Raw genomic sequence first — 17,670 nt, forward strand, 5'->3', positions numbered from 1 at the left:
ATTTTACCACCTGTCGCCATATCTTTTCAATAGGCGACGCTAACTTCACTTCGTACATTGTCAGTTGTCAAATCTGCATTGTTTACTTTCTGCAAAAGCCCCATAATTTGATTTCTCAAATAAAAGTGAAGAAAAATCATTTAAAGAGAGTAATAATAAAGTGATCACAAGGAAAGATAAATGGTGAATGTATTCTTTTCATAGCATTGCCTAAAATAACCGAGTGTGGTTCTTTTCAAGTGGGTGGCGAGAAGTGGTTACAAATTTTACAAAACTGGCGAAAAGTGGTAAAAAGTGGCGACGAAATGGTTATTTTTGCATTATTAATAAAAATCTGTTTTTTAAGTAGTCCAGCGTTATGTTCTAGGATTATTGTTTTCACGTATCTAGAGCCAATACATCTAAGTAACTTTGTGTCAAATTTGACTTATCTTGTAACAAGGATTCAAAAGTTATGATTAAATGAATTTAATTTTTTCCTAAACATGGCGATAGCCGGTTATTCCACCCTACAGTTTCGCTTGATTTCAGCAGCTCATTCTTCATTGGGCCCACAAAACACTGAACATAAGAAATTTAGCCGTTCTGTCAATTACGATGCTTCATCGGATGAAAGTTGCGATGTTTCATCATCTGTGAAAATTCGATGCTAGAAACCCTTGCTTTCATACCCCAAATGGAAAATTTCAGAAATGGATTTTTGAATTTTTGTATCTCTTTCAGCCAACTCTCGAGGCACCCATTTTCTTTTATTTTAAAATTTTTTCTAACACGCGTAAAGGCTTGAAAATATCTTTTTGGGTCACTTTTAGTACCTACGAATGGCAAATTTTATCATCTTCATCCAGGAACTGTTTTAGATCGGCACCATCAATTGTTTTTGGTCTTTTTACCCGTGAGATCGCGACTTCTAAAGCAATTAAGACAATTTTCACAGGCGGTTCTTGATATTCTATGTTCACTATAGGTTTATTTATGCGAACGATGTGCTTTAGTTTAGATGACTTTTTTTCTTAAGGTAAAGTAGTAAAGTATTATTTTCTACAAATAAGGGGGCCATTATGCCCCTCATTTCTCTCCAAAATCATGTTTTTTGGGATCGCTAGAAAACGCGTCGTGCGATTGTTTTCATTTTTGGATATTTATTTTGTTTATTTATTTCCCAATATATTTTACATAATTCGTTATATATATGATATTTAGTCCTTATACGAAAATAACGTTGAATCATTCTTAATAAAGGTTTTTCAAGGTCACAGGTTAAAAAGGTTCTTGATAGCGTATTTCTCAACCGAATGGAATCATGCTTGGGCTCGTTGGAACGGTCTTGTAATTCCTGACAAAACTGAACCGGTTCCAATAGATTTGACTAATTATTTGTTAAATTATTGGATATACGTAATAGGCAGTATTCTGGCCATGGAATTCTTGCCTTCCACTAATCATAGTTGCATCCCAGTTGCATTTCTGTGACTTTCATCTTCAGAATGGACAAATTAATTAAACTTAAAGAATATAAGGTAGCTTAAACTCTAAAAGTTTTATAGGTAAATCTTTCACTTTACTTTATTCATTAAAAAATAAACTTCGATCAACTCTTCGTAGAGCACCTTTTACAAAAACTATGCGTTCACTGTGGTATTAGCGTGACTGTCACCGTTACTGTCACCTTTATAGAAAAGAAACTAATACCTCCTCTATTTTATCCACTAATAAACTTTAAAGAAATATCGTCCACATTACTACAAAAGAGCTGTCTCTATCGAGGATCAGATCTATGTGTCCATTTCCGTCTTAGCGCAACACTAACTAACCTCAGGGACAAAATGAAAATTCGATGTTCGCTTCTATTTACTCTGCCATAATTCTTTACAATTGTAATAACCATCTTCATAATCTCCAAATATAGGATCTAATCCAAAGAGAGATCACTCAATCTGTTCCCAAATCTGAAATCTATTTAAATTCATTCGATCTTTAGCAACTCTATCGCAATTACCAACATAAATGCCATACTGCCACTCTCACGTCCTCATCATCTTGAGCTCAAAACTGGTTGACAAGGAAAATGCGGAAAAGCGGGCAATTTCCTTGAGTATGCGCGCATCCAAGGAACTTCTCCGATTGCAGAAGTGGATGATGCACCAGCATGATCGATGATGGTGATCGTGTGTGAATTGTGCGCGATGTATTGTGTCTCTCCCTAAACTATTTTCGCCATGTACTTTTTTTCTCAGCACGCGCGCGAGAGGGAGAAATTTTCCGGCGCCGGCGTCGTTTGATCCATTTCGCAATCTCGCAAAGCCGTTTTTCGAATGTATTGCGCGTCGCGAGAGATCTCACCGAGGGACATGATCGTTTATAATATGCTTGAGATTATTGTACAGGAGAGAGAGCAGCATTATCTGGCCAGAGCACAATTATTTGCCCAATAGTGCTTTTGTGCTTAATTTTCCACAGTCCTCTGACGATTTGGCCTATGCATGTGAGAGTAAAGAGATACCTCGCAATTTTATAGTTCCACCACCGTTGTCGTCGTTCGAGCCATTTCTTGGCCAACCCATTCCTTTTCTCTCTTTCAAATCTGTTTGTATGAAGTTGGATGTTTATTTATAACAGAAATCGTCAGCTCCAGGTCAGAAATAGAGGTGTAGATCCGAATTTTCTCACTACACATACACCAAAAACCTAGGGGGGGCAGCGGACAAGGGGGGATTTGATGAAAAAGCTCCTGGTATCGCTGAGAGCAAGAGAGAAGGCACAGTGGATGGGATTATAGAAGATACGCGAAACGGATCGTCATCGATACAGCCAGCCAATTCCGTTTCGGCTGCTGGGCCACTGTTCTCCAGGCTAGACCATACTAAAAATAGTTTAACCGGCCTGGATTCACATTCACTACACCATGGTGTGTAGTAGTTGTATAGTGTGGTGTTGTGCTCGGAAATCTGGACCACCTATTATTATTATACTTTTTGTGTTGGGCAGCATCGGCAGCAAGACGGCCCGTTCTACAGACACTTTTCACACAATACTCTTCTCAACTCCGATCCATTATTCCCAGTCGCAATTTTTGATTCTCACCACTGTGACGGTTGAAAGTGAATGATATTCTTTTTTTCAAAGACACATTTTTTTTTGATATCTCTGTGCGCACTCCTGATCAGTGATCATCCTTGCCTGGAATACGCGATCACATTCTGTGCCCCGCGAGTGATCAAGTGCGTGATCGAGTGAAAGACTGTTCTGTGATCACCATAATCGGTCAGGATTTGTAAACGTGCAATGTGCAGTTGGAGAAAAAATTGAAAGTTACTGAAGAACAATTTTCAATCGAGAAATCAAAAGAAAAAAAAAAGATCACTTGCAATTTCTACTCCGACTAAGAATCCCGTTCATCTCAAAGACAATCTATTTAAAAGTACTAAATGGAATTCTAATTGCAGTTTCATGCCTTCGTTCTTTTTTTTTGCTCTCTTATATTCACTCAATACCATTTGCTATGTGTGATGCTCAAACTAACATACGATTTTGAAATTTTTCTCAGCTTTCCTTTTCGCGATCTTGTGATCAAGTCCAAAAGAATAGAGCCAAAAAAAATTGCAGGAGAATTTATTTTGTCCTATGTTTGTGTGTTGACCATCATATCCAATGATCTTTTGGCGTTGTACGAGTATGTGCTTTTTCTGTAATTAATCATCCTACACACTGAATGAGGGGGAAGGAGAGGATTGCAATTGGACTGAAAATGCCATGATTTTGGGATGTGCAGATCGTTCCCCAAAAAAAAAAAAGTTTATATAAGTTTTTTTCTCCTCTCAAACTCTCTCTGGGGCTATAATGGAAGAAAATTTTCAAGATGCGCCCATACACATTCACATGTCTCACGAAGTTTTATTGGCGTCTAAATTTAGATTCAACGTGCGTATTATTTTAAATAGAATTTGTAACAAGTGTCCTGAAAAATCGTGAATAGTTTTAAAACAGTCATTCGGCTAATTAACTTGCACATTTGCATGTTCATTTATGCGCGCCATGATCTGTGTTTGACATTTTTTTTGTGATCTAACACTAAATCCTCTCCTATATATTCGATCCCCAATCGTACGGTTATGCTGATTTTGTGTTTGATGATCATCGTGGCTGAAAAGTGTGTGGCATTTTGAAGGATCACATGGTTACCCCAATGGATCACAAAAGTGATTGATATTCTGCTCTATATTTTTTTTCTGTTTGCGCGGCATCATCATCATCACCAAAATAATGATCATCCCGAAAGAGACAGAGATCATCGATCGCATCAATGGATGCTGCTCAGCCGTCCAACAACACCCAGCAGTTTTGCCTGAGATGGCACAATCATCAGGTATGTGTATTTTAGGGGCTATAATTAAATTTTCTTGGTGAATAAGTCCTGTTGACGCGCGAAAGAATCATCACATGATCTCACATGGTTCCGAAATAATCCAAAGGCCAGTCTGTTGAGTTCGTTGCCCCTCCTGCTGGATCAGTCTCATCTCACTGATGTCACATTGTCAGCCGAAGGGAGAACTGTGAGGGCACATCGAGTTGTACTGAGTGCATGCAGTACATTCTTCTCAGAACTATTTCGAACACTCGATCCACCCTATCATCCAGTTGTTGTGCTTCCGGGCGCCTCATTTGGCGCCACAGTTGCCCTCCTCACCTTCATGTACTCAGGAGAGGTTAATGTGTTCGAGGAGCAAATCTCCAGCCTACTCTCCCTAGCCGAAACACTGGGCATCAAAGGACTGGCTGACTTCAATGGGGTATGTCGTATGTGCGCCAATTTCTTTTTAACCCTCGTGCGGGCAGACAAAAATTCCAACACAAACATGATCTCTCAATTCCTTCTTTTAATTCAAATAATTGCCAATTCTTAAACTTCTAACCGGTTTTGACCAAATAATATGTATCTTACGAGATTTATAACTTTTTGCGGATAAACAACAGATCTAGAGAATGGATACATAAAACTTGAGGCTATCTTTATGAACTTTTTGAAAGAACTGCAAGTTGCATTTCATTTCTTTCTGACTTTGTGGTGAAAGCAATTTCAGCTATCTGATTTTCAGATTTCAACTGAAAAAATAAACGTGTGTAACACGATTATCGTTCATAAAAGTTGAACTTTACGACGGTTACCATAAACCAGTAAAAACGATTTAAAGCGATACGAAATCTTTCAGTTAAATTCACAAAAATTAAACGATAATCGCAATTTGCGATCAATCAAAATCAATTCGACTTATTTCGATAGATAAATAAACTTTTTGCCAGGATAATCGTTTTACTGCTATTATATACGATTATCTTACTAATTTGTTTTAACATAAATTACACGAGTCTATACAATTTAAGAAGAAGCTTTTCCGCGATTTGCTATGAAAATTATTCAACAACCCCTGAAGTATAGGACTAGATAGAAATATTCGTTGGTTTTGAATTGGCATCATCAAATCTGAAAGCGTCCTTAGGGTTCCTATTAAACAAAGATTTACCCCTTCAGAGTGGTATCGTAGAGAGGAATAGCGGGCTTATTAGGAGGAACACAGAAGCTTCTAGGAGATCCACAACAACCAAGGAGATAATACTTGGTATTTGTCTTGAGGGCTTACCGGCCTTACCCTTACATTGTTCGATATTAGATCTAACAATTTTAATTAAGTAAGGAAATTATAATCATTTTGAGATGCTACCTATTTTAGAATTTGTAATTATTTTTTATTTTAAACTAAACTAGGAGTTAAACTTTAAAGTGGGATATCCACTGGATTTTATTTGTTAAGAATTCTTGAGCTTTACTGTAGTCATTCTTTTGGGGAATGTAGGCATGGTTAGCATACACTGAACATTCAAATGATGCTAATTTTCTCGTTGTTTGCAAAGGGCTGTTTCGGCTACACAGTAAAAGCAAGATGAAATTCGCAAGTTGAATTCTATTATTTGAACTCAACTAGTTGAATTTTCGAAAAAATCAACTTTCAATTGCAAATGAATCAATTAAAATGCAGAATTAGTAAAATTCAATTCTCGGAGTTTGCCCAAATGCAATAAATAGTAGTAATAATTACAAAAATTGTAATAAAATGAAGCCACAAAATGACGTAAAACTCGTTCAATTGACTGATTGAATATTGCTACGATTATCGTGTGTAATAGAAATAATACGATTATCGTAGTAATATTTCAACTGATTATCACTGAAAAAAGTTTAACTTTCAACTACTATCGGTTGAATTTATTCTTCTTCTTCTTTTATTTTGTGTAATTTCAGTAGAACTTTTGGAGGAAAATTCAACTTACTTTGCTTTTCAACTACAAAAATTCAACTTGCTTGCTTTTCAACTTTGCTTGCTACGTTAATCGTTGCAAATTTACTACAATTATCGATGCTCTCCTATTACACACGATAATCGTAGTAATTATTTTTTACTGTGTAATTCGTCATTTCTTAGCCATTATTAACCTCATGAAACGATAGAGAAATGGTAAATAAGCTCTTTGTAAACATTGAGAAAATTCACATCGTTCGAAGGTTTACTGTGTACGAACCATGCCTACATTTCCCTACCAATACTAAGACGGCGATGGACGGAAATTTGGCACTGACCACAACCATAGTAAAAGATATCCCATGATGTGCTTTCAAAAACTTAAGCTCGAAGCATTTTTTTAATGTTAATTTGTATAATGTTTTTATTTATAAATTTATAATAATTTTTGTAATATTAAAAAAATAATAATGAAAAATGTTGTATAGACCAAATATAGTCAAATAGGGGGAAGTGGAGCGGCTTTGATTTGAGATACCTTTAAAATAGGTGTGATTAGAGGGAATCACACCTAATTGGTCTTTATTCCTTTTTCGAGAGGGAATTGAGGCTAATGACAAAGTAATTGAGCTTCCCAATTGGTTTGTCGAGGTAAACTATATCATGGTAAAGTCCAGTTCCATTTCAAAATAGGAGGAAAAAGCCCAAGTTTAAAGGTACCCTAATTCAAAGGTGGCCCACTTCCCTTTTTCTGCTTGTTAACAATTTAAAAACCGTAATAAGTTTTGTCAATTCATTCAGCGTATTCAAAGGATCCTATTCAACATATTCAAAACAGCCAATCTTTTTGCAACGTTTTAAACATCTCCGCCGTAATCAATCATAGATTATAAAAAGAGAAGAATGTTGGATTTCAAGATATCAGCAAACCTGGTTGTTCGTGCTCATTTTTTTTCACATGCATGAAATAAAGCAATCTTAGTTATTTCCCAATTGAAAACTTTAAATCGTAGATATTCTCTTAGTCTTTTAAAGTTTTAAATCTTTCATTCTGTCTGCAGAAGTTAATTACCGTAGATCAATGAATATCTTCAATTTAAAAATGTCAAAATTTTTGAGCTTCTAGGTCAAGATATTTAAAAAAAAAAAGAGCTTCAAAACTCAAATTGAAATGTAAGTGTGCCGAAAAGATTTGTAAGTTTACTTTAATGTTAAAACTGATCGATATAACCTTAGAAACCTTTATAGAAAAATACTTTAAATTTAAACTAAATTTTTTAGTATTTTTTCGCAGAATCCAGGTGATTGTTCGAAATTTATTTAAGTTTTTTAAATTACTTTAAACCTAAGAAATAGACTTCTTCTGGTTTCTAAACACTCTGATTTGCCTGCCCGAGGGTTAATTCACTTTGCCTTATTTATTTTCCCAAAGCCAGTGCGAGTCCCCTCTCTCTGGCACCACAAAAACATCCAGAGAGAGGGAGAGAGAGAGAGTCATAATCCAAAATTAGTTTTGTGGAAAGCCTGTGTTGCGAGGAAAATTCACAAAATAATAAATTGATAATACGCCTGTTGGTTGGTTTTGCTTTGGAGTCTCTTCTCGCGGAAAACTTCAAACATCCAACTCAAGTCATTTGAGAATTTTTTTTTTCAACGCACATTTCACACAAATCCACACTGATCCTAAGAATTGAAAAATCTCCAACAGCAAAAAACATCTTCCAACACGTTAATTGGTCCCGAAAGAAGACATCTGAGTATCTGATTTCCAAGTCAAAATTGAGAGATTTAGGTCAAAGAGAGAGCGGAAATTTTGGATTGTGGAAACCACGCACTAGTCTTAAAATACCAAATTTTCTCCATTTTGCCCGAAAACACAACTCTGCCAAAGCACAAAAAAGTCAACCACGTATCTTTTTTAGAATGCCCCAAAGACATCACCAAAGCGAGAGACTGCTTCAGCTCTGAAAGACACCTTGGATATGCCGGCAGCTGCCATCTCAGCTAAAGTCTCATCACCCCTTGAGACACTCTTCTCCAAACCCTTCCCCTTCTACCCAAATCTCCTGCCTCAGCCAATTAATTTCTCCCAGAACGCCAATCGGGCCTGTGATCTATTCGCACGGTACCAGAATCAAGCTGGAAAATTCAATCTTCTGGGGCAGGATGGGAAAAACCACGATGATCACTTAGATGAGGAGAACAACAACAGAAGAATGTACAATGAGCACCGAAAGCACAAGGCAGACATGAAGAAAATTGATAAGATAGCTGAGAACCTAAGAACGTCCAACAAGAACTATCTAGATCAGCAGCAGCAGCAAATGCAGAAAGGAGCCCTTGTACCACAATCCCCACCTACCCCTGTTGTTCTGAAACCACCACCGCCCCTCCCGCCGGCACTCCAGCATCACTTTATGCCAGACGACACCGGCACCACCATGATCAAAACCGAAAATCCCCTGATGGAACCACCACACACTTCCCACTCACAACCCTCAACTCCCACAATGACCCCTGACCCCATGAGTAGTGAATCAATGTTGGAGAAATCCATCGCGAGTGCCATCACCAAGCCGGGCAATTCAAAGCTCTACGCCACGTGCTTCATCTGCCACAAGCAGCTCAGCAATCAATACAACCTGAGAGTTCATCTGGAAACTCATCAGAATGTTCGGTGAGTTTGAACTATCCTTGTAAAATAACATTTCTCCTCGAAGGATATGTAGCTTAACATTTCATTGAACACCAAAAAAGCAGGGATCCCGCCCATTTTGATTTTATCAACATTTATGGCTTATAAAACTAAAACTTGCTTTATCGTAGATGCGGGTGACTTTGCGTTTGCACCCCTACATTTCATAAGCTTTTCTTTAATTCAAGCACTTAAAGATAGTTTTTAGACCATTCTTAAGTGCCCTTATGGAATATAGACCATCCCTGCGTGCTTGAATTAAAGAAAAGGTTACCAAAATCAGGGGCGCAATGTCACCCCGGGGTGCAAATTCACCCGCATCTACGGTATTTAAATAAAAAGATAATTAAAGTATCGACTTCGAGTTCATCTTAAAATATCGTTAAAGTGTTCAAGAGGAGCACCTTGTCCATTAAAATTTGAAAACTCAGTACAAGATCGTTTATAAGATCAGTTTATTGAAGAGTTAAGATAAAATAAATGCATTAAAAATTAAATGTACAAAAATTAAGGAAGTAGGATGCCTAGGTGTCAAAAGTTTGTTGCCTCATGTATATTCGGGAAACCAGGTGCAAAAAATGATAGAAAAAAATACTTTTTAAAATTTTTCTTTTTGCAAATTAGTAGCCTGTTATCCGTAGATCTTATTTATGTACGAAAAATTTATTTCATTTTACTTCATATAAAAAATTATTGTTTTCCAAAAGTAGTTCATTTTTCATGCGTCAAAAGTTTGTTGCCTCATTTGAAAAGTTACTCAAAAGGGTCAAAAACATGCAACTAATTTAAAATAAACCCACCATATTTTGAGTTTATGTCATTTGAGAGGCCAATGGTGCGTTTGGACATTTCTAAAGTTGTATATGATAAATACATTTGTTTAAAAATGATAATAAATAAGAAGAAATAATCTGTTTTTTGATAATTCATAAATTAGGTTAAAATGGCATGTTAGACGGAGTTAAAAGGTGAAAAATCGTCCAGAGATTCTGCCAGAATGAATCTGCGTCGTTAATCGCCAAATTTTATGTAAAATTACGAAAGGTTAAACATAAAAAAAATTCAAATGTTATAGTAATGTGGTACGAATACACCTGAAAAACGATACTGGCAGACCTAGGCTATCGACTCAGAGGGTTGATAACAGCGTTGTAAGTATCTCTGATAGTAACCCAATGATGTCTGCTTCAGAAATAGAAAGACAGTTGGTTACTGAAGGAACACAGGTCCCTACAGTTACAAAAACAAGCTCATATTAAAAGAATATGGTAAGAATGTTTGGGCGGCTCGCAATATTCCATAAGTTGTAGATTTACTTGAAACATGTTAAACAAGTAAAACTACAACATTTTATCCAGATTAAACTAGCTAATCAATGGAATATTGCTAGTCACCCAAATATTCTTATCATTTTCTTTCAATATTCGTCTAAAGAGAGGGTCGTTCAGCTACCTCTAAACAGCGTCCGATCATATATGATCGTTGAAGAAAAACTTTCTTGTCTCACGATGTAGAACACCTTAGATTAGTGCCAAAAGATTTTTTTTCTTTTTGAAATACTCTATTATATATGTATATATTCTGTCGTAAAAGTATAGTGGAAAAACTCGATAAGTTCTAAAAGATTTAAAAACATTACAAACGACTCGATTACTTGAACAGATCAATATTACAATGACGCCGTGAATATCCTACGTATATGATTCCAAACGATAGAAATGTCCAAATCTAGGATTTTTCGAGATATTTTTGAAAAGATAAATAATATTAACTTGCATAAGAAAGTCAAGGAGATGGAGTCCCTCCGAATGCGTCAGGGGTGCAATCCTTTCAGGACAGAAAAACACGAAATTCTTTGCCAAAATTCTTCTGTCCTAAAAGAATTGCACCCCTGACCCCTGACGCATCCGGAGCAAGTCCATCTGCTTGACTTTCTTATGCTATTGCTGTCGTCAGTAATCTATCAAAAATATTGGCTTGCTGCATAATGTTGCGTTTCAATAAGATAGTTAAAAGCAATAGCAATATAATTTGATCAATACCTACTAAATTAAGTACTTTAAAAACATTGAAATTTTGAAAGAAAAAATATAGAAGTTTTTTTAACCTGAAACCATTTTAGATGTAAATTTATAAATTAGACAAATGTTTGTAATGTTTTAAGTTTTCTGACAATTGAAACGACGGCTCTGTCAGAATATAAAACGAATAAGTCGCGAATGGCTAACTCAAGCTCAAGAAAATGAATGGCTAACTCAAGAAAAACACAATGAGGTAATTGTTGTTTATTCGCTTTGTTTAACATTTATGTCATATTTCTGGCTAATTTTGGTTAAATTAAGTGCTAATCTTTATTGCGAACGGTACGTGAAGTTTTCAAATGAAATAATTACCCATTTCGTGAATAAAAAGGGTTTTTCTGAAGTGTCGGCAAATGCTCCAATAAAAAACCCCAGAAGTATGATTTTTTTGGAGAGATTTTCCTATTGTTTTATGTGGGAAAAGAGAAAAGACCAGGAATAAGAACCAATCCTGTACTCAGGAGCAACTTAACAAGGTTTTGAATGCCTTTCGTCGCGGTTTCAGTTACACTGTTTGTCTCCAATTAGAAACTTTCCCTTGTTTCCGTTTGGATTAATATGTTTCCAATAGAAGCATTTTACGCTCGCGTATTTTTCTTGTATTTAAGAAGTTTTCAAATTGTATCTAAAAAATTTTCACTAAACAGTAGCATTCTAGAAGAGTCAAGGAGCAAATTTATGTAATTCTCTTCCGGAAAAATACGAACTTAATGTGTTGAATCTTCTATCAAAATTAAAGCGTCTGGAAATGGTTTTGAATTTGGACATTTACCCTATCAAAATAACTATTTGACTAAATTTCCATCAGTTTCCAGCTAACTGAACCGTTTCTTTGCTTAAGCCGAGATGAATTAGTCAGAATTATAATCTTATCATTATTTTGATTATGAATTACGTTAAGTCGTCTATCAGCTTAAGTCGTAAGTGTGTCTAAAGGCCCAAATAGACCCAGGGTGATCCTCGCGAGTATTTCACTTTTAAAATTCGATAATAAAAATTAGATAAAGGAAATTTATGTAAAGGACCTCTAACTGATTATCCTAAGCCCTAAGTAAATTACAGTTTGGGATAAATATTTATTGTTAAATTTCACAGGCTAAATATTCTCGAGGATCAGTCTGAGTCTTTTTGGGCCCTAAGGCAGTCTAATTTCTCATGATCAAATTTAATTTTTTTCTGCTCATTTTACTTTTTATCGGAATAATTCATGCAATAAAATTTCAGATGAAATGATTTTACCAGCAAATTGCAAACTATCACTTCATAAGTCGTTGAAACTAGTTTAGATTTATCCGGTATTCAAAGACATTTCAAATGAATCCATAATTGACCTAATCAGTTCTATCTTTTATTAAAAAAAATTAAGTCCTACAAATGCACAAAATCCATATTTTTTGAATCTAATAATAACTTATTTTTGATTTATTTGAATTCTAGATATAATTTGGACTTTTGGTAATTCTGGAGAGATTTTAAAAATACCTAAAGCATTTTTAAATATTGCAAATTTACATTATATTTTATGCAACCGATATTGATTACACAGATAACACGCAAACGGCATACTATTATATTCGAGAAATAAGGAAAAATAATTTAAAGTAAATAAAAAGTGTTTCGTTGAATCTTGTTTGATTAATTCTGGAAATTTTTTTCAAGAAGATATTCATAAGATGGACTAATAGTAAAAAAATTCACAATCAATCCAAAGAAAAGTTTCTACAGCATCCATAAAAAGTTTATGAGGAAAAATTTCTTGTGAAATGGGATCATTTCGAATGTTGTGGCATACGAAAAACATGAAAACATTATTTACGTAATACTCCAAATGAGTGAAACGCTGTAGGAAGGGATAACAAACTATCTCGTGCAAAATGTTTCATGGAAAAAGATTAACATTTTGCAATGTGTTTATACAAAATTTCCCTGGAACAAAATAGTGATTGACTATACGAACATCTGGGAATTTATCTTGGTCGAGTTCCGGCACATGACGAACATTTATTGATGTTAAATATTCTCAAATGATTGAAAATCATATCACATTATTTATGATTTTAAGAATTGATGAAATTAGTAATATGATTGCAGATTAAACAGATAGAACTTCACGAAAATTCTTTTCAAAAGAGATTTTCTGTTTGTGTAATTTTTCTTTTATTAAACATTATCCATTCTACAAATCATTCCAGATATGCATGTACCGTTTGCTCTCACGTATCTCGCAGCAAGGATGCCCTTAGGAAGCACGTATCGTACCGACATCCGGGAGCTCCTAGCCCATGTGAATCCGAGACAAGGCGGAAGCGTGCCAAAATGATGGGACAACCAATAAAGCAAGAGCTAATTGATCCCCAAGCCCTGCTGACATCACTGCAGCAGCAACAGGCACAAATGACATCCGCCTCGACGTCTCAGACACCAATAGTACCTCCATGCCCGTCTCCACAGCAGGCACACCAAATTCCCACACCTCCGGACACTCTGTCCACCCCCAGCACTGAACTGGGAGCGACTAATTTAACCAAAGACACCAAGAATCACGAGACTATGCAGTAAGGGTTCATCATCCACTTGACGGACAAACCCCAAGACACTGACCAAGTTGCAAAGAACAAGTTCACCTGCACAACGATTATCAGTCAGCAAAAGACTAAATACCACAGATTTCTCTCTAATTTTCACTTTCACTCTTATCTTTTTTTTTTGTTCTTTTTCTTAATAAGAAACTCTCCCCTAGCTGTGATAGAATATTTATGATAGTTTACAAACAAAACACGAAAAACAAGACGTAAATAAATTTATCGTCTTGAATCAATGAAAAAGAAAACATCATCCCTGAAGTTTTTACGTCCATTAAAAGTCAAAATACTCAAAATAGATGAAAGGTATGACAAACAATACCTCACATTAAGTACTTTAAAAAAAAAGCACAGAGCATGTATTTGATATTCTAAGTGAGCTCCGCTGAAAAATATATAATACGGATACGTTCTTTCTAAGAATTTGATCTAAAAGTGATTCTTGTTAATTTTTAATGAATGGTAATTTAATGCTTTCGTCTAAAGTTACTTCCTTAATTACAGGTGGAGCTTTAGTAAGGCAAAAAGAAACCACGGCCCTTTTAAAATTAGGGCCAGATATGTGTTTATATATGATACTTCAGGGGCCTCTCGAATTTCATTTTTCCATACGTTTTCCCATAGAGGCACTGAAGACTATTGGCAAGTTTTTTCCTAAAGGGAATTGACTTATCAGTCTGATATATTTCGAAATCGTGCATTAAAAGCTATCCAAAAATACATATTTTACAATGTTCGCCGAAATTATACAAGAACTACGAGCAAATTTGTTTAAGACGCGCTGCAATAGATGCTAAATTTTTGCAAGGAAAAGTGAAAAATAGCTTCATTTTTTATTAGGCTTGATGGGGCCCCTGGATACTTTTTTAAAACATTGCTATTACCAAATATTTTTAAATATTGTAAAAATTCGAAAACAGCAAAAAATGAGGTTTTGGGTGGGGATAACACATATAAGTGGACCTGTCTTCAGAGTAGACGGAGCGAAAAGACTTCTTCAGACCCGAGTGTATGCTACAAAGGTCAATTTCAATAATAACGAAATAAGACCAGTTGATCCTTCAGATTGTTAAATTCTATAATCTTGCCTGCTCTTTAGAAATTGGATACTTTCAAAAACGAAGTTAAACCTTTATATTATATTAAACACGATAACACATAAAAATTAAATGTTGGACAGGCGTGGTCTAAATGGACGTCGAGTCCAGTACTTTTAAGAATTTCTAACGTTTATAAAGATTTATCGCCAAATTTTAGTTTTCATTCACGGTGAACTTATAAATTTTCATGAAATTTTGATATTTTGAAGTTTAGGCAAAAATCTTCCAACTTACAGAAAATGTTCCTAGGTTTATGGGCTTGGAAACTTATGTGTTATATTTATTTCATTTGGGAAAAATTGATCAAATTTCTCATAAGCATCTAAACTGCTGTAATTTTACAGGTTTAGAAAATTTTCATGTCCTGAAAGAAGGAAAGAACACCAACTCGAAAACGAATTTGTTAATGACATTTCGTATGCCCTCTACTTAGGACGCAAGGAGTTCATTGATGATAGTCTAAGAATTTGGAAAACTTGTTGATCGACTTCTAAAGCAGGGTTGAGCTAAAATAAAAGCCGAAATGAATTTGGTGGTGACTGTTGAGATTCTTCGAACTGCCGCGAAAATGCACATAGAGAAAATAAGAGGTTTTTTAATGTGAAAATTGCTTAATTCCTTAGAGTTAAGTCATTTTCATAAGAAAATCTTTTTTATAATTTAGTTGAATACAGCTTTTTGGGTTAATTGTAAATATTTGTCGATATTACAACAAAAACTTTGGAATGAAATTTTGAGCTGGAAGACTCATATTCTTTTGAGCTGTCTCAAAATTCACAATGAGTTTGAGGAAAATCCTTTTATACAACACTATTTTGGTTAAAAAGGAATGCAAAAGTACATATTACAAGAAGGGACACGACCTGTTAATAAGAATAAATTAGTGAAGAAAATATTTTGTCGCATTTTAGAGATTTTTTAGAACCTCAGCGCCACCAGACGTATGTCAAAGGAGTTATTTATGTCTCTATCTCTCTCTCATAGTTGAATTACGCGCGATTTAAGAACTTTCAACTTGAAGTGATATTTGTATTTAATTTCTATGTATTTCTGCAAGATTCAAGTAAAAGAGTGTGTAGTGAAGAGCTACCTGTCTTCGGACAAAGATGTCAAGAAGACAATTTCTTTTTATGTGAGTTTTTCTTTCTATTTATGTCTTTTTGGCGCAAAAATATTTATCATGGCACCGTGAATAAGCGGGATTAGTGTTGCCAGCTCGGCTATCTGCATCAACACAAAATTTCCGATATTACACGACTTTTAACGAGCTCAGGTCTGTTCTAAAGCAAGGTCAAGAAGGTCAAAAATACATTTTCAGAGGGCCAATTTTTGAAACTCTCACTCGCACCCGCGAGCTCTTTAGTGCCCGAGAGAAATTAACTCGCACATCCCGCACATTCATGCAAATCGTTTGAGAAAAAAAAAAGAAATGAATTTTGATTTCAAGAAATTTTTCTGGTCTAAAACGTTTTGCGGAACCATTAAAATAAATTTTCTACAAGTGATTTTTTGCAAGAAAAGTCGCTTCGCTGGTTTTTTTTAGGATAGACAGAAAAGGCGAACTGGAGACGAAATGCAGTTTGTTTAATACGGATTTTTGTCAATTTTCACTTCGATTGATTTTTGATAAAAGAATTTCTAGAGGGAAAGCTAGTCAGAATAGCATTTTAGACTGACGCTACGTAGCAAACTGTAGGATGAAAACAGGACAGCAATGTCCATTCCCAGATGCGTCAGTGAGACTGTATCAATTCAGAGCGAAACTAGGGTAAAGTGGTCGAAGTTGGACAATGGTACAATTTGGACAGGACTTTTTTCTTTATAAATTTATTACTTCATTTTTATTTGTATATTTTTAATGCTTTAGTTTTATAATTTGGTTCCTTGTGCTTAAAAACAAATTTTATACTTTATTTATCAAGAAAAAAGCCATGTCCAACTTGTACCGGAGAATTGTCCAACTTGTAACACTATGTCCAACTCGTATCACTTTACCCTACTCAGGTCTTCAAAGCTTTTGGTGTACTGCACGACATCAGTCACCACTGATGAAGCTTTGGAGAAACAGAGGCGTTTCACTCTTCAGAAAATCCTAAAACTGACAACGAATTCACAATTCAGCAGATCGAAATTATTCTGAAAATGATCACTAACGCATAAATTTTGAAAAATATGTTTAATACTTTGGATTGAATCCCATTATTCTTTAGGAATTTGATATTTCGGTCTCTTTATCTTCGAAAATATCCAGTTTTGTAATTTCCGGCTTGTCACATTTTGCCCCAGGCTTCCCTACTCTTTTATAAATCTACTTAAATTGACTAAATATTTCTATATCCTGTAAATTGAGCTTAAAAATCAAGAATTTTACCTAGCTTCATAACTGATTTGAAGCTCCAGCTGGAAATAGATAGGATCTCCTGAATGGGGCGTGACCAGATAAATTTTGAAGGCGGAGCTCACTAAGAATATCAAATATTTTCTTCATGTAAAATTTTGCAAAAAAGAGGTAATGTGAAGTAAAAAAAAAGGTTGAAATAATTTGCCAATATATTGAAAATTGTAAATTTAGTCAAATTAAAAAAAAAAACAAATAATAAAATCAATTTCTAGTCATAAATTATTTACCTAGTTTAATTCTTCTTTACTTCATCCTACAATTATTTCTAATAATTTATTGAAAATGCGTGTACAAAAAAAAAGAACTACACAAAACTCGAAACAATGATCATAAAAGACAATATTTAACTTCACTATATTTTACTAAGTAGTTGAAATCAACTCAAAAAAAAAAATAAATCAAGGTTTAATAAAAAAAATTAAATATGTTGTATATAATTCATGTTATTGTTAAATATTATATAGTCTATGGTAGGATTGTTGTATTTTGATTTATGATTTTATTTCAAAAATAAA

General features: G+C 34.8%; 1 protein-coding gene across 2 annotated transcripts; it reads left to right on the forward strand.

The window, feature by feature from the left end:
- The first annotated feature begins 2,617 nt into the window (after positions 1 to 2,617).
- LOC129797917 (uncharacterized) lies at positions 2,618 to 13,848 on the forward strand. 2 transcript variants are annotated; one of them, XM_055840796.1, is made up of 5 exons: positions 2,618 to 3,421; positions 4,280 to 4,366; positions 4,473 to 4,790; positions 8,219 to 8,973; positions 13,265 to 13,848. In XM_055840796.1, the coding sequence occupies exons 2-5, from the start codon at positions 4,304 to 4,306 to the stop codon at positions 13,629 to 13,631; spliced, it is 1,503 nt and encodes a 500-aa protein (XP_055696771.1). In that variant the 5' UTR covers positions 2,618 to 3,421; positions 4,280 to 4,303; the 3' UTR covers positions 13,632 to 13,848. The 2 variants fall into 2 exon arrangements, with proteins under 2 accessions (XP_055696771.1, XP_055696772.1); XM_055840797.1 differs by lacking the exon at positions 2,618 to 3,421 and adding an exon at positions 3,817 to 4,150.
- The last annotated feature ends 3,822 nt before the right edge of the window (positions 13,849 to 17,670 follow it).

The sequence above is a fragment of the Phlebotomus papatasi genome, chromosome 1, assembly GCF_024763615.1.
Source record: "Phlebotomus papatasi isolate M1 chromosome 1, Ppap_2.1, whole genome shotgun sequence".
Lineage (NCBI taxonomy): Eukaryota > Metazoa > Arthropoda > Insecta > Diptera > Psychodidae > Phlebotomus > Phlebotomus papatasi.